The 24,601-nt window shown below is 45.9% G+C and overlaps 3 protein-coding genes across 7 annotated transcripts in view; 2 read left to right on the top strand and 1 right to left on the bottom strand.

Moving 5' to 3' along the window:
• Positions 1–4,790: 4,790 nt before the first annotated feature.
• On the top strand, positions 4,791–11,665 carry CMTM5 (CKLF like MARVEL transmembrane domain containing 5). The gene is made up of 4 exons (XM_030187465.1): positions 4,791–5,012; positions 8,818–8,970; positions 10,460–10,558; positions 10,925–11,665. The coding sequence occupies exons 1-4, from the start codon at positions 4,908–4,910 to the stop codon at positions 11,057–11,059; spliced, it is 492 nt and encodes a 163-aa protein (XP_030043325.1). The 5' UTR covers positions 4,791–4,907; the 3' UTR covers positions 11,060–11,665.
• A 1,715-nt stretch (positions 11,666–13,380) lies between these two features.
• LOC115458015 (zinc finger protein 239-like) lies at positions 13,381–16,315 on the top strand. 3 transcript variants are annotated; one of them, XM_030187772.1, is made up of 3 exons: positions 13,389–13,463; positions 13,868–13,965; positions 14,344–16,315. In XM_030187772.1, the coding sequence occupies exon 3, from the start codon at positions 14,400–14,402 to the stop codon at positions 15,453–15,455; it is 1,056 nt and encodes a 351-aa protein (XP_030043632.1). In that variant the 5' UTR covers positions 13,389–13,463; positions 13,868–13,965; positions 14,344–14,399; the 3' UTR covers positions 15,456–16,315. The 3 variants fall into 3 exon arrangements, with proteins under 3 accessions (XP_030043630.1, XP_030043632.1, XP_030043631.1); XM_030187771.1 differs by lacking the exon at positions 13,868–13,965 and adding an exon at positions 13,606–13,683 and having other exon boundaries at positions 13,395–13,463; XM_030187770.1 differs by lacking the exon at positions 13,868–13,965 and having other exon boundaries at positions 13,381–13,463.
• Positions 16,316–16,894: 579 nt separating this feature from the next.
• LOC115458003 (myosin-6) overlaps positions 16,895–24,601 on the bottom strand; it is a 31,883-nt gene continuing 24,176 nt past the window's right edge. For 2 of the 3 annotated variants that reach the window (XM_030187747.1, XM_030187748.1), the window contains 11 exons: positions 24,113–24,309; positions 23,161–23,344; positions 22,293–22,458; positions 21,928–22,052; positions 21,092–21,400; positions 20,472–20,675; positions 20,068–20,193; positions 18,809–19,084; positions 17,825–17,920; positions 17,564–17,698; positions 16,895–17,242 (listed from right to left, as the gene is read on the bottom strand). In XM_030187747.1, coding sequence (XP_030043607.1) covers positions 17,225–17,242; positions 17,564–17,698; positions 17,825–17,920; positions 18,809–19,084; positions 20,068–20,193; positions 20,472–20,675; positions 21,092–21,400; positions 21,928–22,052; positions 22,293–22,458; positions 23,161–23,344; positions 24,113–24,309 — 1,836 coding nt within the window. In that variant the 3' untranslated portion in view covers positions 16,895–17,224. Of the gene's footprint in view, positions 17,411–17,552; positions 17,699–17,824; positions 17,921–18,808; positions 19,085–20,067; positions 20,194–20,471; positions 20,676–21,091; positions 21,401–21,927; positions 22,053–22,292; positions 22,459–23,160; positions 23,345–24,112; positions 24,310–24,601 lie in introns of all 3 variants that reach the window. The other variant, XM_030187749.1, reaches the window with a different exon arrangement.

Raw genomic sequence — 24,601 nt, 5'->3', positions numbered from 1 at the left:
GGAAATGTGGGATACAAATGCAAATAAATAAATAAAAAAAGCACTGAGCATGCATGGCCTGATGCTCGAGGAAGAGGAAATCTTCAGCTGGCAGAGTTTGGGGATTCCTGCCAGCTGAAGTATTTAATATTTGGAGTTTGTGGCCAGGGAGGGGTGGAGACAGGAGCGTACCAGAGGGGGGGGGGGGAATTCCATGCCCACTCACCTTGGGCTCAAGCCCACCCAAAATTGGCCATCTGGCTACGCCCCTGGTTCGTAACGAATAAAGAATAAAAATGGAAATTGAAAAGGATAGGGGATGATAGAAAACCCTGCATCATTGGCTATTGTTCAGACAACTGTCCCTTCCAACCCACCCGTGAAAACCCGTTTCTTAAAAACCCGTCGTCCGATATTGAAAGCGGGCAGGAGGGGCTACCAGATCTTTAGCTAACAGACCTCTCCTTTTCTCAGCACAGACTCAGATCACCAAAGAAACCCGAAGGATATATCCATGGCGAAGTGCAGCTGCAAAGGGTGTCTGATACCGCCAGGGACCCACATGATCTGGAAAGAGAATCGCAGTCTGAGATCGGTGGAAGTGATACAGCCCATGCAAGTGGTCTATAGGCGTCCCTGTGCCAATGACTCCCACCATTACTGTAAGGAAGAGGAGACACTGCTTGTGCCTGTGGCATGTACCTGCGCCATTCCCACCTCCCAGCAGCAGAAGTAGCGATGAGCAAAGGTTGGGCACTGTGTCAGTGGGGCTTTTATGGACTGATTCTTACCGTCTGTTACCGTTTCAATTTACTGGAACATGCAAAAGATACTGTTCTATGTATATATTAAAACATCTTTTTAGATGAGAAATCTGTTTTCTTAAAATGTTACCCTATAGCTCATATTTGTAGTATGGAGTGTTGCCACGATTTGGGATTCTGCCAGGTACTTGTGATCTGGCTTGGCCACTGTTTGGAAAACAGGATACTGGGCTAGATGGACCATTGGTCTGACCCAGTATGGCTACTGATGTTCTTATGTTCAGCAACTCACCAGCCCCTAGCCATCCACCATGCCCTAGAGTTCTTTCCCCCATAGCCAGCTCCTCCTCCCCAACCTCCCACAACGGGCCATTCCTCCATCCTTATGACTGTGCTCCCTGTCCTCAGCTAGTGATCTTCCACTATTCCCTCCCACTCCCTGCAGCTTCCCCCACCATTCCCTGAAAGCTCTTACAGCCAACACTCCCCCCACCATTCCCTACCATTTTCCCTTTCTCCCCTTCCCAATACAGCCAGTGCTGTTTTTCTGTGCTCTACATCTCCCCCTATTGGTAGAGATAGGGACTGCAGTCATATTTTCCAGTATATCATCACTGGTTTTCAGACTCCTGCAACATTGCATTTTGATCACTTTTTATCCCACCCACTGGTGACTCCAAGGTCTCTGTGAATGAATTCAGTGGCCAAGAGCCAAATACGTCTAGCCTTGAGAACAGAACAGTTTGCCTGTTGTGTTTGGCGCTCAGGATTCACCCCGTACCATGCACCTCCCTTCCTCATAGGTTGCAGAACAATCTGCCATTGTCCCCCGTGCCCTGCTCGCTGCCTCCCTTCTTTCTCTAACTTCCTCTCTCCCACTCTCTGTCCTCAGCAGTGGTTGGCTATTCCTTTCACAGTGAAGTTCCCTCAGCGATCTGAGTTTGTAGGGTCTCTGTCAGTAACAGAGATGCCAAGTTGCCCAGTTCCGGGCTAGAGATTATGGGACTTGTAGCAGGCACTACAAATCCCACACTGCTTTGGGATGTAAGTTCAAAAGCAGGACGAGCCAAAACTCTCTAGCCTGGAACTGGGTAACTTGACATCTCTGAAGTAATAGTGTCTCACTGCAAGGATTTCCAGTTTCACCCATCCTAGTGTCTCAGCTGTTGGTTCCCTCAGTGACTTAAATATGAACAGTTTTAGCTAGAGGTCACTCAGTGGCTTCAGTGAGCTGTGGATCTGAGTTCATTTATCTACGGCTTCAGTACACACACACTGTAATCAGGCTGAGGCCAGTGCTCTCGATATGTTGATACAGATGGGTAAGGTAGGCTTCTGCCGGAAACAGAGGTGTCCCTTTGCTGGCGATTAGTGGCCCAGTCTGGTGCTGTGTGGCTAGGCGGCAGAGGTCACTGGCACAACATTTTGCAGAGATAGATCCAGCCACACAGGTCTTTCAGTGTAGACCCCCCACCCCCACCACCCCCACCTCCCTCATCCCTTATGCTTTCAAAATCTGCACTCTGGTTCACAAAATTATCTACGGTGAAGCCCCGGGATACATGACAGAGTTAATCGACCTACCAACTAGAAACACATCCGAATCAACACGAACGTACCTAAATCTGCACTACCCAAACTGCAAAGGACTCAAATACAAATCAACATACGCGTCTAGTTTTTCCTACATCAGCACACAACTGTGGAACGCATTACCAAAAGCCTTGAAAACTACGTACGACCACCTAAACTTCAGGAAAAAACTAAAAACTAACCTGTTTAAAAAGGCATACCCTACCGATCCAACATAAATGCCTGATCTCTGCAACACAACCAAACTAAAGTACGTAATGGACGTAACACAACTCTTCCGTTCTCCGATTCGCTAATGTGGCTGTGCCACATGAACTTTATCTTACCACAATATCACTTTGTATTTGTTCACACCAGAGTCTGCAAATACCCTCTCCGGTACTATGTAAGCCACATTGAGCCTATAAATAGGTGGGAAAATGTGGGATACAAATGTAACAAACTGTTTCTGCTCTATTACAGAATGCTAGCACTTTTGCAAGTGAATGTTATATTCACGCATGTAAGTGCAAGAAGGGTTCAAATTATAACATTTCTGGCCAGTTAAATCACTTTGAATTATCAACCTCCTAATGCGTGTGCGCTAAGTGCGAAGTATGTAATGGAATCACGCACACAATTATCATTCTATTTTATTTATTTAATGCATTTGTATCCCACATTTTCCCACCTATTTGCGGGCTCAGTGTGGCTTACAATACATTGTAAATAATGGAAATACAATTTGTTACAATCAGTTATGGATTACATTGTGAGAAGTTAAGCGAGACAAAGTCAAGGTATCATTAGGGAATAGGACAAGGAAAAGAACAATGGAACAATGGAAAGAGACAACGGGAAATTGGTAGGGTGATAGAACCTTAGCAAAAGAACATTCGGTATAACATTTTCTGTGAGTGAACACTAGCGTACGTTTGCATTTACAGACTTAACTGTAGGCGCAACCACTTATGCCACGTAAATGCTGGTGCCCAAATGCTACGTGTGTTTACTACCAGTATTCTGTAACCGTAGCGCATAAGTGCCTCGCCCACACCCCTAACAAACAAGGGGGATCATGTGCCATTGCAAAGGGGATGTACACATGGGTGGGCCCCACACATGCATATAGGACTAGATTCTATATATCATGCCTTAACAAGTGGCGCCAAAACGAAATACGCCTAGGTGTATTCTAGAAAGTATGCTAAAAAAAATATATAAGTACATAAGTATCACCATACTGGGAAAGACCAAATGTCCATCAAGCCCAGCATCCTGTTTCCAACAGCGGCCAATCCAGGTCACAAATACCCGGCAAGATCCCCCAAAAAGTACAAAACATTTTATCCCAAGAAAAAAGCACAACTGGGCCTTCAAGACTGAGACAACACAATACCTAGTTGTGCTTTTTTCTGTGTATGCTGTATCACCCTCTCTGTTTGCTTTGATACTGCTTTATCCCAGAAACAGTGGATTTTCCCCAAGTCCATTTAATAACGGTCTATGGACTTTTCCTTTAGGAAGCAGTCCAAACCTTTTCTAAACTCTGCTAAGCTAACCACCTTTACCACATTCTCTGGCAATGAATTCCAGAGTTTAATTACATGTTGAGTGAAGAAACATTTTCTCCAATTTACTACATTGTAGCTTCATCGCATGCCCCCAAGTCCTAGTATTTGTGGAAAGCGTGAACAGACGCTTCACATCTACCCGTTCAACTCCACTCATTATTTTATAGACCTCTATCATATCTCCCCTCAGCTGCCTTTTCTCCAAGCTGAAGAGCCCTAGCCGCTTTAGCCTTTCCTCATAGGGAAGTCATCCCATCCCCTCTATCATTTTCGTTGCCCTTTACTGTACCTTTTCTAATTCCACGATATCTTTTTTTCAGATACGGCGACCAGAATTTAGGTGTACTTTATAAAATAAGCCTAAATTTCCATGTGGTTTATAGAATATTACTACTACTTAACATTTCTAGAGCGCTACTAGGGTTACGCAGCGCTGTACAAATTAACAAATAAGGACGGTCCCTGCTCAGAAGAGCTTACAATTTAAAGGACGAAATGTCAAGTTGGGGTAGTTGAGAATATGCCGAGCACCTTTCTGCGCAACTAAACTTAGTCACGGGAAGTTATGCCAAGACCCGCCTATGGAACAGTCACCTAACTAGGCAATCTGTTATAGAATGAGGGGAAGGCAGGCTGTGAAAATGTCTGTCCCTGTCTCCTGGTGGACACACATTGTACATGGCCTATGGATATGTGTATTCACGTGTCTTTCGGTGGGATGTGGCTGTACACAACTGTGGGTTTCCTAGTGCACATACGCTGTGTACTGGGATGATGATGGTGAGAGACACAAATAGCCCTTTGTGCATGTTTCAGTTCTTTACAGAGGGCCTGTGTTAGCTCTTTCTTACATCTGGTCTCTGTCTCTCCCCCCTCTCTCACTAGAGGGTTTCTGTTTCCCTTTCCTGCGGAAAACGTTTTGATGGGCGGTGAGGGGAGGTCTCCCACTTCCAGGACTGAGGAATCACTATCTTCTTTCTAATCTCTGCTTCTGAACTCTGCTGCCTCCTCCAAAGGGATGTTCCGGGGAGAGAGGGAACCGGACTCCGGAGAAGCCCCAAGCTTGGTTCTGGATAAAAGTTTCTTGAGGTCCAGGAAAGGCATGTTACTGGCAGCAGAGCTGGTAAAGACTCTCAGAGCTCTATTTCCATCTGTCTGTCTCTTTCTCTGGGTATCTGTGTCCCCGCTGGGCTTCTTGATTTCACTCTTCCAGATGTGGTGTGAAGGCAGATGTGCTCCTGTGTTCTGTTTTGCTATGATTTCAGGGTGTGTGTGAGGGAGTCTCTCTGGCAGAGTGCTGTGAACATATGTACGAAGACATCTTTCTGGGGCACTTTTGTTAACTTTTGGTTCGTGTCAGAGGGTGGTGTGTGTGTGGGGGGGGGGGATGGTATATGTGTTTTGTGTATATAATAGGGTCTTTTTATCTGCGACATAGATAAATCCATCTCTCTTGATAATGCAGCTGTGTGTGTTTATGAGTGAGTGGGGTCTGTCTGGGGCAGAGTTTGGTCTCATTGTATTTATATATGGGGAGTCTCTCTGGGTAGTGCAGGGTCTCATTACTGTGGGGGGGGGGTGGTCTCTCTAGTGTTAGATGTGGGTTTCGTTTCTGGATGATGGGTGAGTGTGTGTGTGCCTAAGGGGAGTGTTTGGGGCAGGATAGTGTCTCATTGCTGGGGGGTAGGGTTGTATTCACTTGCATTCCCCCTGTTCTGTGCCCTGAATCTCATGTCCTCCCCTTCACTGTCCTGTGCCCTTAGAATCTGAGTTTCTACCTCCACAAAGTCTTGTTTTTCCCTCTTCACTGCCTCCTTGTTCTTCTGGTCTTGACTTTCCCAGGCTGTCTTAACTATTAGGCAAACTACATGGTCACCTAGGGTGGCAGCTTCTGGGAGAGGGGGGGGGGGGGGTCAAAGATCAGTTGCAGTCCAAGCAAAAGAATAGCCACACAAAGGATACAAAACCATCAGTCTGTACTTATGCCCACAAGGACTATGGGTAGTTTTCACATACCATTTACCAGGGCTTTTTTTGAGGGGGTACTTGGGGGTACTGAGTACTGGCACTTTTTCCATTGTCTGCTAAAATTGAAGGAAAGAAGACAAAACAGCGAAGATGACTAACAAAAACCAAAACGAAAATAAACAATAAAAATTAAAAAATAAATAGAAAATAAAAATAAAATTGTATTTAAAAATATAAATACATAAAAAAGACGAAACTCTGATGGTGAAAATTAAAAAATATCCTTTATTAGCCATAAATTGGTGGGGAGAACTGGACTCGACACAGCTGTGTTTCGGCCATATAGGCCTGCGTCAGGAGTCTGTACAAACCAAGAACATAATAAATTACATAGAATAGATAAAAACAAATAAAACAGAAAAGACAGTATAAAACAAAGTACTATTACAAGAGATGTTCCATATATATAAAATAAAGCCAGCAATATAAGAATAACATAACTCAAAATACAGTAAATGAATAATAAAAAAAATGAATAATAAAAAGACTACTGCAGTTCAATACAAATACACACTTAAAGAGATCATTGTATTTTAAAAGTATATACAATATAATATATATATATATATATATATATATATATGAGCAATAGGAACCATTTTTAGTATTTACTGTGCACAAATCTATATCAGATTGTGTGAAACACTATGGGCAGTAGACAATGGATAATTTATCATATAAAAAAATCTTCCAAACATTCAATCAATGTTGCATTGTGACAAACTGAGGTATGGATAATATATGAAATATAAAAATAAAAAATATATATCTGTTATATGCGCAGTGTATGATGATATACATAAAATATTTTCAAATTAAATAAATTAACATAACACCGTGTAACTAGCAATCGAATTTTGGCATTTTGAATTGCATCGGGTAAAACTGCCAGCTTTGGTAGGGTGAAAGTACATATTCAGAGAATACATAAAAAATAATTATTATTTACCTTCTCACTGTTGATAGTAGCTAATCCTATCCAAATCTCAAGGAAATATATATATCTATGGGAGATTAAAATATAATCAAAATTGTAACGAGGATTTGATGGATTTAGAGGGCACTTCGGAAAAATGTTAGTTCTCAACTATCTGGTAAACTGAAACTTCTGAGAGGTCACCATGTGGAAACTCATAAATCAATATACTTCTAACTTGAAAAGGATAAGAAACGTTCTGTCCGATGAACTGGTAATATTAGATACTTAACTATTTATCAGTGCCATAGCCATAAAGTCAACGTGAGCCTAGGTAGTTGATTCAAAATTCTAATGTATTAAATAGATGTTTAAATTCATTTGTATCTACCTTTATTCCGAATATCTGTATTATAAGTAATTCAGTAGGACAGAAATAATGTGCAGTATATCAGTGTCATTACAGCAATGAACTCGCTATTCTTACCTTCTTGCTAATGTCGTATCACTAATCGATACTCAGAACAGTATCACGCGCAGCGATTAAAGGCAGCGTTTCATATCTGCAAAGTCAAACGGAACTATTACTTGAAAACATCTTCGAAAGTCTATTAGTGTGTACGGCTCCATAATAAAATGGTCCAAAAGGTACTTGTTATGATGTTTAGTGTTTTGATGGAGATATTGAGAGAAGATGTGAAATTATAACCCCCGTTTTCGGAAAACTATGTGGGACAAAAAATTGTGAACATTATAAAAAAATAAAAATAAAATAAAATAACGTATCCCAAGCACGCTCACTATTTGTACCTCTTAATCAGTGTTTCAACCCCCGTTTTGAAGGAAACTATGCTGAACAAAAGATAATAGATAATATAAAGAAAATAATATAAAAATACTGTTACACCAGAAGGCTCGCTAATCTTACCTCTATAATGGTAGTATAGCGCTGAATTGTACTCAAAAACGGGCAAAAAAGTTCTGAGCAGCGTCAGCTGTCTATGGAATCAAACGGAGCTAATGTTTAGAATCATTTTTAAAGTTTTCCGCTAAATGTCAACCGAGAAACGTGATGTCACATCCGGATTCTTCATAGTTAAGGCCGAGGATGCTATCAGTGATACAATTAGATGTCTTCATTCAATTGGCTATTGCACGGCAATTACCCACTGGATCAAATAAAAAGCCACTTATATCGGATAAAATGTTGGCGTAAAGCTGACGAAGACAAACTTGATTGAAACATTGATTCATTGAGTTTTTAAAGGAAATGACTTAGCTACCTATACTGAATTGAAACAATGAAGTAAAAGAAAACTGACCCATGATCCCCAAGTTTTAATGAAAGAGCTCAGGCTCTACACAACAATTCTGCCTTGTCATAGATTCTGTGACTGGTTGCAGGGGGCCTGGCTATTGTGGGATGAGTCCCTCTCAGGGATCAACCCACCCCTGAAGAGTGGCCAAGCATTTGAGTACCGGCACCTTTTTTGCTAGAAAAAACGCACTGGAGTTGCCAGATGTGGGGAAAATTTCCCAGCCCAAAATAGCACAACACCCAAAACAGCTACCTCAGGAGTGGGGGAGCGAGACCGACCGATGTGGCCATGAAACAAACCTTGATATGGCCATGAGAAAAACTCATCCAAAAAGTAGCAACCTTAGACCAAGGAAAAGCACCAGTGGCCAGCTTAGAAAAGCCCACTCAATTCAAGGAGGAAACTGCAGAGTTGGCAACTTTTTCCAGGGCATTTAACCTCCTCCTGGCCTGAGCCACGCCCCTCTGACTCAGCGTCTTGACATGGCTACCTACAGCCTAAGGAAGGGACACCTGTCACTGTATCATTCACTCCCTCCTCCTCCTCCCCCCACCCCCTATTTCTGCTTCTCTGTCTCCAGGGTCTCAGGTCCTCCATTCTCACAGTCCTCCTTCCTTCAGTTCCCTCTCCTCACTGACTGATTGTTTCTTTCTTCCTCTCCTCAGGCACTCTGCATGATTGTGTTTATTTGTTTGGTGGCCTCACTCTCCTCGTATATGGCAGCTGCATTGCTGGAGTTCTTCATCACCCTGGCTTTCCTCTTCATCTACAGCACACAGTGCTACCAGCGCTTCTCGGGCCTGAACTGGCCATGCATGGTGAGTGGACCAATCACTCAGGCCCACCACCAGTGGTTCCCAGTACCTGCTAAACTATGACAGAGAGTCTGGTGGATTCCCTTCATGCACTCTAGCAAAACCAGGGGTAGCTCGGCTTGACAATGTGGGACCTATCATTGACATAGTCCCAATGAATCTCATGTTGGGTCATAAGATGTCTGAATCACTAAAATCCAGACCTGGCTTAAACTGTCCCTGATGGTTGGGAGCTCACTGGTAATCCTGCTTCAAAACAGAAAGATTGAACGAACAAGTAGCAGAATACCTCAGGACAGAGGCGTGGAGAAGAACATATGAAGGAAAAACAATAACCATGACTTACCATAAGGAGAATAAGGACAGCAGAAAGGGGTATTTAAACATTGTTTCATGGTGGTTTTAAAGGCAGGTTAAACCAAGCTTTGTCTGTCTACAGGCAGAAGCAGGGTGGAATAAAGGAGGACTCTTCTACATAACCTCCTGATGCTTGCCAGAATCCCATCTTTCTATGAGTATAGATGACCTCCTGATGCCCCTCTGGTTCCATTTTTCCATAATTTTAGATAACTTCTAGAGGTAAGCTAGAGCCCCATCATCCTATGACTCAACAAGAGTTCCTAAAGATCCTTTCAGCTTTATCTTTCTCTGATCTGAATGATTCTACATGACCTCCTGAGATCCAATTCTGACCTGATTTCTTTTTTCTCCTGATGTTCCTTCTAGCTCTAATTTTCTATGATTGTAGGTGACCTCCTGAGATCCATATCAACATATAAACATAGAAAATGACAGCAGACAAAGGCGATATGGCCTACCCAGTCTGCCCATCTATCTACTGTCTTTTCCTATCGCTAAGAAAGCCAGTCCTGCCTGTCTTTCTTTGATTTCCTGAGATTCCTTACAGCTCTAACTTTCTATGATTCTAAAAGACCTCCTGAGATCCAGTCCTGCCTTGCCTTTCCTTGATCTCCTGAGGTTCCTTCTACCTCAAAGGTTCTATGATTCTAGGTGACCTCCTGAGATCTGCCTTGCCTTTCCTTGATCTCCTGAGGTTCTTTCTAGGTCAAACGTTCTATGATTCTAGATGACCTCTGAGATCCAGTATGGCCATGTCTTTCCCTGACCTCCTGAGGTTCCTTCTAGTTCTAATGTTCTAGGATTCTAAATGACCTCCTGAGATCCAGTCCTGCCTTGCCTTGATCTCCTGAGGTTCCTTCTACCTCAAAGGTTCTATGATTCTAGGTGACCTCCTGAGATCTGCCTTGCCTTTCCTTGATCTCCTGAGGTTCCTTCTAGGTCAAACGTTCTATGATTCTAGATGACCTCTGAGATCCAGTATGGCCATGTCTTTCCCTGACCTCCTGAAGTTCTTTCTAGCTCTAACTCTGTATGATTCTAGGTGCTTTATTCTACATGACTTCTTGTTTTTGCGCGAGCCAAATTTGGGATTCTGCTGTGCTAATTTATTTTCTTTTTCTTCTTTCCTCAGGACTTCCTACGCTGCGTCAGTGCAGTGATCATTTTCCTAGTTGTGTCGATCGCTGCAGCAACCAGAAGCGGAGGGGAGGGTGGAGCCGTGGCCGCTGCGGTGAGTTGACAGTTTTTCATCTCTCCTGTTCCCTCCAATGGAACAAAGCATGCTGTGGCTGTGCTGTGAAATTCCTGTGCACCATTAGAGCCTCAGAGCGCAGCGCGGCAGTGCGGTGACATTCCTGAGCACTATTAGAGTCTCAGAGCACAAAACCGGTAGTGTAGTGACATTACTGAGCACCATTAGAGGCTTAGACTGTGGTGCGACTGTGCTATTATATTGCTGAACACCATCAGAGCATGGTGCAGCTGTGCTGTGATGTCACTGAGCATTGTTACTGCTTCAGAGCATGGTGTGACTGTGCAGTAGTTGCAGGCCAATGCCTGTATTGTCTTGTAATTTTTCTTTTTCTTCTCTCTCCAGCTCTTTGGCTTTGTGCTCACTGCAGTCTTCTCTTATGATGTTTATGAGATCTACCACGCAGAGATGGTACAGCAGGACCTTGCCAGCCAGAGCGACCCACCCACCTCTCGAAGTGATGGCTGTACTCTTAACTAAGTGCAAGGCTCCTTTGGACTCCTTTCCATCTGTGCAGGGCAAATAATTAACAATGTTATTTTATATAGTCTAATTACTGCCGCAGCTGCATCTTTTCTGTTTGGAGTTATGCTCTGGGCTAATGCAGGCAGCCCTTCCCTCACCCCAGGCTTGGGGGAAAAGAGAGCAGAAGCAGGCTATCCTGCCCGGTGTCTCTGTTTAATGTGGAAAACAGCGGCAACCTTCCCATCACCCAGCTCTGCAACCCATAGAGGAAATGGTCACCCCTTTGCACTGAGTTCAGTAACATAGGAAGTTTGGAACCTACGAGACCCAGAAAACTCAGAGATGCTAAGTTAGCCAGTTCCAAGCTGGACAGTCCTGGATTTCTGATCACCCTGGTGCATTATGGGACTTTGAGAACTGATTTCAATGGGCAGGATCAGGTACTACAAATCCCACACTGCCTTGGGAAGGAAGTTCAAAACCAGGTCTCTAACCTAAAAGTCTCCAGCCTGGAACTGGGTAATTTGGCAGCTCTGCAAACGTGTGTTATTGATGGAACTCAAGGACTGTTTATTTCTTGTAATAACTGTGATGAAAATAAAAAGGAACAAGTGTAACTTGTGTATGTGTGTGTGAGATTTCCTGTCCACTGACACTGCGGTAACTGTCTATGCTCACCATCTCACCCCACCCTGGTTTTGTCCCATTGCACTCAGGGACTTCTAGTTCTGATGTCGTAGGTAAATTAACAAGAAAATCAGAATTATGGATCTCTGCATGCCAGCAGGCAAAACCAGAACTGGACCAGCTTGTTCAGTGGACTTTGAGAGAGGTCATGAACCAAGACCTTCTACAAAAATGGGAGTTTCCGATAACGATCGTTTCCCAGTCTCCATTGCTGGGGGGTGGGGTGTTAAAGGACTCATCTCTCTGCCTCCATTGCTGGGGGGGGGGGGGGTTGATAAGACTCATTTCCTCGTCTCCATTGCTTGTGGGGGGGGGGGGGGGGGGGGTTGATAAGACTCACTTCCTCGTCTCCATTGCTTGTGGGGGGGGGAGGGATAGAACATAACAATAGCCATACTGGGTCGACCAATGGTCCATCTAGCCCAGTATCTTGTTTCCAATAGTGGTCAATCCAGGTCACAAGTACCTGACAGAATCCCAAATAGTAGCAACATTCCATGCTACCAATCCCGGGGTAAGCAGTGGCGTCCCCTATGTCCATCTCAATAACAGACTATGGACTTTTCTTCCAGGAACTTGTCCAAACCTTTTTTTAAACCCAGAAATGCTAGCCACTGCTACCACATCCTCTGGCAGCAAGTTCCAGAGCTGAACTATTCTTTGAGTGAAAAAATATTTCCTCCTAGTTGTTTTAAAAGTATTTCCATGTAATTTCATTGAGTGTCCCCTGGTCTTTGTATTTTATGAAAAAGTGAAAAACCGATTCACTTTTACCTGTTCTGCTCCACTCAGGATTTTGTAGACCTCAATCATATCCCCCCTCATCCATCTCTTTTCCAAGCTGCAGAACCCTAACCTCTTTAGCCTTTCCTCATGAGAGGAGTTCCATCCCCTTTATCATTTTGGTTGCTCTTCTTTGAACCTTTTGTAATTCTGCTATATATTTTTTTGAGATACAGCAACCAGAATTGAAGATGGGGGTTAGGGGTGATAGGGAACAGAGTCATATATCACCCCCCCAGCAAGACAGAGAGAGATGAGTCCTCTATCACCCCCACCCCAGCAAAGGAGACAAAGAGAGGAGTCCTCTGACTGTCTCCATTGCTGTGGCAGGGAGGAGGTGATAGAGGACTGGGGGGAGGAGGGGGATGATAGAGGACTCATCTTCCTGTCTCTATTGCTGGGTGGGGGTGGAGGGTGGGGTGAGAGGTGTTAGAAGATGTCTTCCTATCTCCATTGCCTGGGGATGATAGAGGACTAATCTTTCTATCTCCATTGCTGGAGGGGGGGGGGGATGTTTCCATTGGTTGGGGGGGGGGAGAGATTGTAAGCTCCTTTGAGCAGGGACTGTCCTTCTTTGTTTATTTTGTACAGCGCTGCGTAACCCTAGTAGCGCTCTAGAAATGTTAAGTAGTAGTAGTAGAAATCTTTTCCCAGTCTTCACCGCAGTGGAGGGGGCTAGGAATCTCCATGTTTGTGCTGCTATGGGGTGAGGAAACAGGACTCATTTCCTCTCTTTGCTGTTGTGGGGTGGGATAACAGAGGGCTGAGCCTGCTTTCTTGCTGTCAAGCCGAGTGCAGGAGAGAAGAGGAGGGAGGGAGGGAGGGAGGGAGGGGAGAGGAGTGGCTGCTTTCTCAGCGCCTGCGCTCTGCCTGTCTGCTGTCCACAACTGAAACACAGGCCTCCCTGCTCCTGTTTGTGTGCAGCCCTCTCACCATGCACCAGAGCCAGGTGAGCACTCTCTCATACCGTCTGACTGTCACTGCCTCTGTCTGTCTGCAACCCTGTCACCATGCACAAGCACCAGAGAAAAGATCTCTCATACTGTCTGTCTCTCCCTCTGTCTGTCTGCAACCGTCTCACCATGCACCAGATCTAGGTGAGCACTCTCTCATGCTGTCTGGATGTCTCTTCCTCTGTCTGCAACCTTGTCAGCACGCACCAGGTCCAGGTGAGTGGCCTCTCATACTGTCACTCTGTCTGTCTGCAACCCTGTCACCATGCATGAGAACCCGAGAAAAGCTCATTCACCCTGTCTGTCTGTCTGTCTGTCAGTCACTCTGTCTGCAGCTCTGTCTCCACAAGCAAGAGTCTCTCACCCTATGTCTTTGGTTCTCGCCCTGTCTTGTCTGCAGCTCTGTCAATGTGCATAAGAACCAGGTGAGCTCTCTCTCACCCTGTCTGACTGGCTGTCTCTCACTTTGTCAGTCTGAAACTCTGCCACCATATACAGGTGAGCCCTTTCTCATTCTGTCTGCCTCTCGCTCTGTCTGCAGTTCTGTTATCATTCACAAGAAGCAGCTGAGCGCTCTCTCATACTGTCTGTCACTCCCTCTGTCTGTCTGCAGCTCCACCTCTGTCCACAATACCAGGTAAGTGCTCTCTCTCACACTGTCTCTGTCTGCAGCCCTGTCATCATGCACGAAAGCCATATGATGCTCTCTCTCTCTCTCCCTCCCTGTTTGCAGCCACATCACCATATACATGAGCCAGGTTAGCACTATTTCCCTCTCTGTCCTTCTTCTCTCGCTATGGAGCCATCACACGGAGTCTCCCTCGCTCGACTCTGGTCTGGAGAATCTCCCATGTTTCTTCTTTCTCTCTCTTGCAGGTACTGAGCTGCTGATGGTGAGGATTTGGTGACTGTCTACCCCCATCCCCTTTGCCATGGAGGAGGCAGCTGAGTCGGCACCACTTTCCCAGCATGCGGAGGTGGCCTCGGTGGCATTCCCTTGCAAGCGCTGTGGTGCTGAGTTCCCTCGGCTCTGGGACCTGCGCTATCACATGCGCTCACACCCAGAGGGCCGGGCCTATGCCTGCAAGCTGTGCGGTAAGGCCTTCTTCCGTTCCTCGGCACTGCTTCGCCACGAGATGACGCACAGTGGCGAGAAACCCTTCAAGTGCCCTGAATGCGGCAAGAGCTTCGCCCAGTCAGTGCAGCTGGAGAACCATTCTCGTTCACACACAGGGGAGCGGCCCTTTGCCTGCCCACAGTGCGCCAAGGCCTTCATGTCTTCGTCCCACCTGGCCCAGCACCGCCGCATCCACTGGGCTGAGCGGAAACACGCCTGTCCACTCTGTGGCAAGAGCTTCCTGCGGCCCTGGGATGTGGTACAGCACCAACGTTTCCACACCGGTGAGCGCAACTTTCGCTGTGAGGAGTGTGGCAAGAACTTCTTCCGTTCCTCCGATCTTCTTCGCCACCAGCGCATCCACACTGGCGAGCGTCCTTTCCGCTGTGAACAATGCGGCAAGAACTTCTCCCGCTCATCTGTCCTGGCCAAGCATGCCCGCACCCACACCGGTGAGCGGCCCTACAGGTGTGAGGCTTGTGGCAAGGCCTATATTACCTCCTCGCAGTTGACAGAGCACCGGCGCGTACACACTGGCGAGAAGCCCTACCTGTGCTCCGAATGTGGCAAGGCCTTCACATACTCCTTCCTGCTTCGACGCCACCTGAAGATCCACAGCGGCGAAAGGCCCTATGTGTGCCCGGACTGCAGCAAGGCCTTCAAAACCTCTGGCCACCTCCACAAACACCGACTTGTCCACTCTAAAAAGGGGAAGGTCAAAGCCAAGTCAAAGACCAAGGCTGGGCCTCGCCTTCCCTCCACCCCTCGTGGCAGGAGGTATCGCAAGCAACCCATGGCAGAGGAGGGAGAGGTGAGGGGGATGCTGGAGGGAGGCGGGGAAGAAGAGGAGGAGGAGGAGGATGGCTGTTGATGGGTGAGGTGGGATTTTTTGAAGAGAGGCAATCATCACCATGCAAGGACTGTGATAAAAGTGCAGCCTGAATCAAATCAGATTTTATGTATGGACCACTATCCCTGCTCCTGATTCACTGACTCTGTATATAGAACAATGTTATCGTGGCTGATTTAGAAGCTGTATCATTGCTTCTGTCTCTCCTCCCTGCTTCAGCTACACTTCCCCTGGGTATAAACTGTTAATATACACACCCCAATCGCTGCCTTCAGAGTTGCCCTTATACGACTCTCTGCCACTGCGACCTTTAACACCCTGGTAATGTCTCCAACTGACCAAACGGATTTGTCCCGTGGGCTCGGTAATAGGGCTGTTATGAATCCATACATAGATCGGTGTCTCCACTTTTGATACACTGAGATTGCATATGGACTGCTGTCCCTGACTCCATGACACACTATGTATTTGGACCACTGATTTGGTTCTCTGTATGGACTGAAGTGAACTTGCACATGGTCTGTTGTCCTGTCTTGGCTGTATCAGTGATCTGTACGGATCGTGCTTCCTTTCACTGATGCTCAATGTGAACTGTTTATATCACTGTCCTCCTAGATTCTTCTTTCATCACCGTACTTCATGCACTGGGACTCATCCAGCAGGGTCACTGAGACCTCCTGCCAGGATCGCAGCCCCCATGGATGCTGGCTGGACAGGGTGATTGCAGAGCTAGCCACAGCTGGTAAGGGAGCTGAACCATGACCATGCTAATGTGTAATAAAGCCCAGGGTTTTCTTGCCTCCCCTGAGTCCTGCCCTTTCCTGAAGAGGGTGCTGTGGGAGTATGTGTATGTCTATGCGATGAGGTTCTGAGGCTTTCTTCCCCTGTGGTGCCACTCTATGCCCTTCTCTGCATAGGGTGCTATGGTATATGTTTATTAAAAATAGTTGACATCTTGCCATTTTTTGCACACAGGGCACAGCGGCTAACAATATTTTAAAACAAGCAAGGTACAAGGAAAAGAACACCAATTCTTATAGGAGAGAGGGGGATCGAGCACTCTGAGATTAACATATGAAACTAAAGGGTACAGTCACACAGAAGCATTCACAGCCATACAATAAGAGGGTCCTATACCCACTGGCCCTAGGTCACAGCAGCTGATGGACCAAAAGCTAGTTGAAAAAAATGGGTTTTCAATAAAGTTTTGGATTTTGAGGTGAGGCAGAGGCCGCCTCTGTGGGCCCCTTACCCCCCTTCAGAGGAATTACAATGACTGTACCAGCTCTCTTGGGATTACATAAGTACATAAGTGTTGCCATACTGGGACAGACCGAAGGTCCATCAAGTCCAGCATCCTGTTTCCAACAGTGACCAATCCAGGTCACAAGTACCTGGCAAGATCCCCAAAAAGTACAATACATTTTATGCTGCTTACCCCAGAAATAAGCAGTGGATTTTCCCCAAGTCATTTTAATAATGGTCTATGGGACAGTGAGGAAAGGAGGAGTGTGGACACCTGCCTGTATAATATATATTTGCCTATAATTGCACATGTATGTTTGACTATGTATGCATGTATGTACTTGCACATGTGTGAGGGTGTGAGTAGTGGAATGGAGAATTCCTTTCTCCTGCTGGTCAGAAAACAGAAAAGAGAAACTGCCATGACACCAGATTTATTTAACTCAGTATTGCTACAGATTCCGATTTACTAAATATACATAAGACGTTGCCCAGTAAAACCCATGCGGGGAGTCTGCCATTGACAGGTCCTGAGGTGCGGGTCACTACTCATCTGGGAGTTTCTGTAAAGAAGAGAGAAAGAGAGGGGAAAGAAGGAAGAAAAACTCACAAAAAGACAGAAACTTAGGGTACAGAAATAGATAGGATAATGGGATGATACATATGCTATGTGGGACAGAAAGGATTCTGGGAAATGCACACTCTCAGTATAGGACAGAGAGGATTCTGGGAAAGTGCACACTCTCAGTGTGAGACAGAGAGGATTCTGGGATAATGCATACTCTTGGTATGGGACAGAGGGGATTCTGGGATAGTGCACACTCTCAGTGTGGGACAGGGGGGATTGTGGGATGGCACATACTCTCTGTGATTTGTGTTCTCACCTTTCCTCCAATATCACGGCTCTTGGCACGCAGCTTGTTGACCTGAGACTCTGCAATATCAGCTCTCTCCTCTGCCTCATCCAGTTCATGCTGAACCTTCCGGTACTTTCCAAGGTTGGAGTTGGCCTGTTCCTCCTAGGGAAGAAGAGAGAAGGATGGATAGGGAGAGAGTGAACAGGGATCATTATGGGATCATCGGAGAGACACAGAGATAGAAACAGATAGAGACAAAGAGACAGTGTGCAGCCCAGAGGGACTCACCGCCTCCTCCGCCTGTCTCTTGTACGCCTTCACTTTCAGCTGTAGCTTGTCCACCAGATCCTGCAGCCGAGCCAGGTTCTTCCTGTCCTCTTCCGTCTGTGGGGAGAGAGAGGAAGGTAGGAAAGGTGGGCGGGGATAGACGGGTCATAACCTGTAGTGATCCCATTACATTAAGCTCCACAAAGCCCAATAAGGACTTATGGGCCGTATTCTATATACGGTGCCCAGATTTGCAGGCCAAAATTTGTGTACGCGCTTGAGATGCACGTGCAAATTACTTGCTTAACAAGCTCAATGACATCAATAATTGGATGCTAACAGCCCAATATTGATGTTAATTGGCACTCAATATTTGCACACGCATCAGGACGCGCGCTATTCTGTAACAGGGCGTGGCTATGGAAGGAGCATGGGCATGTTCGGGGGCATTCCAAAAATTTGCACGCCTAGTTATAGAATACTGGGTCAATGCGCCTAACTCGGGCTCCAGCGTTTACACCAGGTTTCAGTAGGCGTAAATCTGGCACCCAAAGTTCGGTGCGAGATCCATGCTTGCATCCTTTATATAATAGCGCTTAGCGCTGAGTTTTCCTGGTGCCAGGTTTTGAGCACCATTTATAGAATCCAGCCCTCTATGTTTAAACTTATCAACTCAAGTCAAGCAGCTCATGTTCTAGACTTTTCAAGTGATATTCTAGATTGCTTCCTTTAATGAAAAAGAATTCTCTGGAATGCTCTACATTCTATCGCTTAGAACTAAGGAATATCTGGGAATGTTTGAGAAAGTTATGAATAAAAGAACATTCTAGACAAATGACAAGGAACATTGTAAATGTTAAACCTTGAGCTACGGAGTAACTAGGAATGTTCTAGTCAGGACTCCCTACCACCGAGGAACTCTTAGCAAAGTTCTTCATTTGTAATATTAATACACTCAGAGAGAATGTTCTGGAAAGACTATTACATGTCCTACAGGAACACTACCTGGTAAGTGAGCTCTTTGATGCGCCTCTCAAATTTGCGTTGGCCCTTCACAGACTCAGCGTTACGCTTCTGCTCTGCTTCCAGTTCATTCTCCAGCTCACGCACACGGGCCTCCAGCTTCTGTAGCTGCTTCTTGCCACCCTTCAGAGCGATCTGCTCAGCCTCATCCAGCCTCTGCTGCAGGTCCTTGATGGTCTGCTCCATGTTCTTCTTCATCCGCTCTAGGTGTGTGCTGGTGTCCTGTTCCTTCTTCAGCTCCTCCGCCATCATGGCCGCCTGATAGTCCGAGAGAAAGTTAGAAAGGAAGAGATAAGAGAGACAGAAGACAACTGCTAATAGGTCCAGTGGACAGGGCTCTGTGAAGTTGCCACAGCCCTCAGTGCCAGATTAGAGCACGCTCTGCTACATGGTGGACAGGGCACTAATCTCCAAAGGGCATATGATTGAGGTCTACAAAATTGATCTTTACTCTTTCAAAAAGTACAAAGACTAGGGGACACTCAATGAAATACTCCTGCCCCCATTGCCCCCACTGGACCACCAAGGAGTTAAGGTAGGCCTGGGGAGAGCCTAGGCAGACCGGGGGAGGGTGGTTGGTGGGGGCATGTTGGGGGAAGAGAGGGGTTGTTAATGTCACAGGCTGGGGAAGGGAAGGAGGCTCGGAGGGTTCCAAACACCTTTAAATATTTAGATTCCATCCGGGCCTGCATAAGCTTCAGTGGTTATCAGCGGGGCAATTAGCCCGGATATTCCATGCCAGCGACCACATGTAACCCGGCACTGAATATCCAGGGCTAATTTAGCTGGCCACAGCTAAAAATTATGCCCACTGTATGTAAACTGCCTTGAGCTTAGATTTGGAAAAGCGAGTAATCAAATCCAAAATGGTTGCTTCGCCATTTGTTGCATCTTTTGAAAGGCCACATTCATGGTAAAGTCGACTGAGGCCCAAGAACTAGTATAACACCTTAGGTAATCCGACAGCCATCTTAATTGTTAAGACATTGCCAAATGGTAATGAAACTTCAGCAACTCAATGACATCACTACTAAATAGACAAGCACCTCCAACTCCAGTCAACAGATTCCCTTGAAAGCAGAGGTTCAACAAAATGGAAATTAAGTGCCCTCCATTACTCCCTATGCATTACTATCTGTGAGTAGCACATCCCAGGTAACTACCACTGACCAATCAGCCAACTAAGTTGTCTTATCAAAGTGCTGTTGGCACTATTTAGAAGGTAGGCCTTGGGCACTTACATCAGTGATAGCTTTCTTAGCTTTCTCCTCCGCATTGCGGCACTCCTGCAGAGACTCTTCCACCTCTGACTGCAGCTGAGATAGGTCTGTCTCCATCTTCTTCTTCTGGTTGATCAGGCTGGTGTTCTAGATGGACACAGAACAGACAGAGAAAATAACATTGCCTATTCATACAAGAACTGCTAGGGTGGATGGTAGCAGAAATATTGGGGTGTTTTAATGCACCAATAATATCATGGGGCAAACTGGTATGAAAGGGAGAGAAGGGGAGGCATTTTGATATGGGGTGAACCACTAACAGTTTGAGAAAAGGAGATGTGATATGAGACATTAATTGGTGGGGCTGGATCTGGAGTGGGACCAGGAAGGAACCCTGGTAGAAGTAAGAGGGAGAGTTTCTTTACCTGGGTGTGAAGCAGCTGCACCCGCTCACTGGTCTCGATCAGTTCCTGCTCTGCCAGTTTGCGGGCTCGCTCTGTCTGCTCCACCAGGGATCTGAGCTCTTCCAGTTCAGCTTGCAGCAGGTTGTTTCGTCTCTCTGCGATAGCGATGTTCTCTTTCAGGTCCTCATTACTCCTGATAGCATCATCCAGCTGCAACTGACAGTCCTGCAGAGATCAAAGGAAGGTGAGGGAGGGGCAGAATATTGACGGTCACGTTGTCCATGAGGTGAAAGGAGCCTTCAGCTATCAGTGCTTCACATTGGAAATGTTTTTTAATTGGGTGCTTTCTATTTTAAATCACATTGGCACATAGCTTTGAGCACTCGATATAAGAAGGTATTCTCTTTGTCCTGTTTCTGGAGGTCCACTTGTGCTTTTTGTTTCCTGGTGTACTTGGAACCCTCTCTTTTGTACACGTATTCAGGAAAAGCCAGAACAGCACATCACTAAAGAATCAGGCAGCACCTAACCAAACCATTAAGAAGTTCCTACCCCAATAAGGACACTCTGTGCCAGGTCTCTCAGTTCTACAAATGCCATAGATCAGGACACACTATACTGTTAGACATAGTTTCACTTACTTTCAAGTTAGTCTGTGCTAGCTTTAGGTGTTTCTGAGCTTCAGCTGCCACCCTGTTGGCCTGACTGAGCTGGATCTCCATCTCATTGAGGTCCCCTTCCATCTTCTTCTTAACTCGCAGTGCCTCATTCCTGCTCCTGGTTTCTGCCTCCAGTGAGGTCTGCAGGGAATCTACCATCCGCTGGTGGTTCCTCTTGGCCTGTTCCATCTCCTCGTCCTTCTCTGCCAGCTTCCGCTCAAAGTCCGCCTTACTTTGATTAAATTCTAGCTGGACTCGGAGAATCTTTCCTTCCTCATGCTCCAGAGAAGCCTGGGGAGATTTGAGGATTTTCTCATTAAGGATGGGGAACCCTCACCAGAACCAATAATATTTTAAGTGCACCAAAGTTTTCAAGCCATCTGTTGTTCAAAAAGCTACTTTTGACTCTAAGTGGACACAAGAAACAGTGAGGATCCATTGATTAATTTAGGACAGAGGTTTTCAACCCAGTCCTCAAGGCACACCCAGCCAGTCAGGCTTTTCAGGATCTGAAAACCCCAACTGGCTGGGTGTGCCCCGAGGACTGGGTTGAAAACTTCTGCTCTAGGAAGTAGCTTTTTCCAATTTTATAGAGAAAGCTGCAACTCCGAGTACAATTTTGTACATGTTTGTTTTTGGGTATGTTGCCTAACAGTCCAGGAACTCTGTCAAATTCTCTTGGTTTTGAGCTCTGTGACTCAAAAGACCTTATTACACAGACACAAGACTAGTCCTAGATCCACATGGACATTTTACCGAACATGGGCAAGCAAGACAGTTCTCAGCTGGATCTGTTGATGGATCAGGTTTCTCCTCACCTCAGCCTCTTCCAGAGCTGCCTGCAGCTCCACCTTCTCCTGTTCCAGCTGCTTTCGGACCTTCTCCAGCTCGTGGATGCTTTTCCCATGCTCTCCCAGCTGTGCAGTAAGCTCTGAGATCTCCTCTATTGGCAAAAGACAAGAAGTGTGGAAAGGAGAAGTGATTTGGGAGCCCTGATAGGGAACATGCAAGAAGGATCCCATGGTAGAGGTGAGGCCATTTCTTGACCATCCCACCTTCACTTTCTCAGCTGCATGTTGAACTCAAGGAAAATGCCCCTACTTAACCATAAACTTTCCTCCCCCACCACTGGATCCAAGGCCTAGTCAGCAGCTCTTCTCCCACCTTCTACTCACGTTCTTACCTTGCAGGTTCTTGTTTTCTCTCTTGAAGGTCTCCAGATGTTCCAGAGACTCCTCATAAGCATTCTTCAGCTTGAAGAGCTCAGTGCTAAGAGATCGAGCTTCTTTCTGGGAGGCTTCCAGCTCTGCTTGGGACTCCTCAAACTTCTGCTTCCACTCAGCCAGAATCTAGGAGGTTGTGAAGCAAAGTTAAAGAGCTCCTTGAGTCAGTATTAGTATTAGTATGATAATTAATCAGACAAAAGGAAACCAGTATATAGAAGGAACTACAAAGTTACTAACTTCATAGTTCATTAGTTTTTTGCTCTTCTGGATTAGCCACTGCTGGAAGCAGGATACTGGGCTAGATGGACCAGTCTGACCCAACATGGCTATTCTTATGTTCTTTTTCCTTTCATGTGTTTCTATGCAGTCCTCTCACCTTGCCTTTTTTCCTCTATATTTGTTCTTTATGACCCAGACATTTCCTTGAGCTTCTTTGTACATCCAGCTGAACTAGAACTGGGGGATCTGCTGGTGCCATGATCTTTCATGTGCACCTTTCCAGAGATTCCAGAGTTTTGCCCTGTTTGATATCTCACTCAACAACATACCTAGCCTGGTCATTGCAGCTAAGATCCTGGACCAGAGGCCACGCACCAGGGCTCCTTCTGGAACTCTGTAATCGTAGGCCCTGAATGTGGCCACCAGGTGTCACCCTTACACAATGACCACAACTCCTTTCTCCATGTGGGCCAAGAATGCTCCCTCAGCAGGATCTTCAGGGACTGAACTGGGGACCTTCCTCATGGTAGTGCACAGCACTGTCATTCACCTACTTGGCTGATCTTTTCTCTCTCTAAGCTTGGGGTGCTTTGCTCCCCCTCACACCTTGTCAAAGTTCCTTTGCTTTTTGTCCAAAACTGCAGCGGCCACGTTAGATCTCTCCAGATCCACCATCAGGTCTTCAATCTCATTCTGCAGTCGGTGCTTGGTCTTCTCTAGGGAGGAGCACTTGGCGTTCACTGCCTCTACAGCCTCCTCTGCATCCTGCAGCCTCTGGGCCAGCTTCTTCCTGTCAGATAACCACAGGAGCGGAGCCATTAATGATAGTGGTCAACAGAGAAATCTATCAGTGCAAAAGAACCATGAGATAAACATTACAATAGGGTCTGTAGAAGAGGAGGTTTACCCATACCAAAGACGCATGAACAAATCGTTACTGAGGTGCCTATAGGAAAAAGGTTACAGGTACCAATGAACCAAGAAAAATCATTACAAAGGGGTCTGGACACAGGAAGTTCTTGATATCAAGGAATCCTGAGGGAATCAATATTGAAGGATTTCAAGGAGTAGCTAATTAAAGTTTAAAAAAAATATTGGAGAATCTATATATAGAGAGAAAAATCCACCTACCTGGACTATGTCATGTGACAGTCTTCTAACCAACAAGCTTTCTGCTCGTCTTATACATAAGTAAGAAACATAATTCAAGCACAAAGCTTATCTGTTAAAAGAAGTTCCATCATGGGAGAAGAAACAGATGAAAGCTAGTGAAATCTATAAATCAGATAAGTTTATCATCTTTCTTCCTGGATATAAATGGTGTTGGGGCCTAACCACCTCTCTCCTGAGGGAGAAAAGGGGATGGCACTTGATATACCGCCTTTCTGTGGTTACAATTAAAGCGGTTTACATAGTATATATACAGGTGCTTATTTTGTACCTGGGGCAATGGAGTCAGAAGGAGCTGCAGTGGGAATCAAACTCAGTTCTCCAGGATCAAAGTCCACTGCACTAACTACTAGGCTACTCCTCCTTAAGGCAGCAGGAGTATACTTACTTGGCCTCCTCCAGCTCCTCGGTTCTCTGGATGGCATCTGTCTCGTACTTGGTTCGCCACTGTGCCACCTCGGAGTTGGCTTTGGACAGGACGCGCTGGAGCTCTGCTTTGGCCTCCTGTTCCTCTTCATACTGCTCCCGCAGCAGGTCACAATCATGCCGGGCAGACTGAAGAGCATGTGCCAGGGCGTTCTTAGCCTGGGAAAGAATCAAAGGCAGAAAGGGTGGTATGGAGAACTGAAAAAAAACATATCACTCAACATGTAATTAAACTCTGGAATTCATTGCCAGAGAATGTGGTAAAAGCAGTTAGCTTAGCAGGGTTTAAAAAAAAGGTTTGGATAGCTTCCTAAAAGAAAAGTCCATAAGCCATTATTAAGATGCACTTGGGGAAAATCCACTGCTTATTGTACTGTTTTGGGATCTTGCCAGGTACTTGTAACCTGAATTGGCCACTGTTGGAAACAGGATGTTGGGATTGATGGACCTT

This window comes from Microcaecilia unicolor, chromosome 14 (genome assembly GCF_901765095.1).
Source record: "Microcaecilia unicolor chromosome 14, aMicUni1.1, whole genome shotgun sequence".
Taxonomy (NCBI): domain Eukaryota; kingdom Metazoa; phylum Chordata; class Amphibia; order Gymnophiona; family Siphonopidae; genus Microcaecilia; species Microcaecilia unicolor.
The sequence above is the reverse complement of the archived record's forward strand: the minus strand, read 5'-3'. Positions and strand labels throughout refer to the sequence as shown.

Coding starts and splice junctions, on each gene's coding strand:
- CMTM5 (XM_030187465.1), top strand. CDS start 4,908: ATGTTCCGGGGAGAGAGGGAACCGGACTCCGGAGAAGCCCCAAGCTTG. Junction 5,013..8,817: donor TGTTACTGGCAGCAGAGCTG/GTAAAGACTCTC, acceptor TCCTCTCCTCAG/GCACTCTGCATGATTGTGTT. Junction 10,559..10,924: donor GTGGAGCCGTGGCCGCTGCG/GTGAGTTGACAG, acceptor TTCTCTCTCCAG/CTCTTTGGCTTTGTGCTCAC.
- LOC115458015 (XM_030187770.1), top strand. CDS start 14,400: ATGGAGGAGGCAGCTGAGTCGGCACCACTTTCCCAGCATGCGGAGGTG.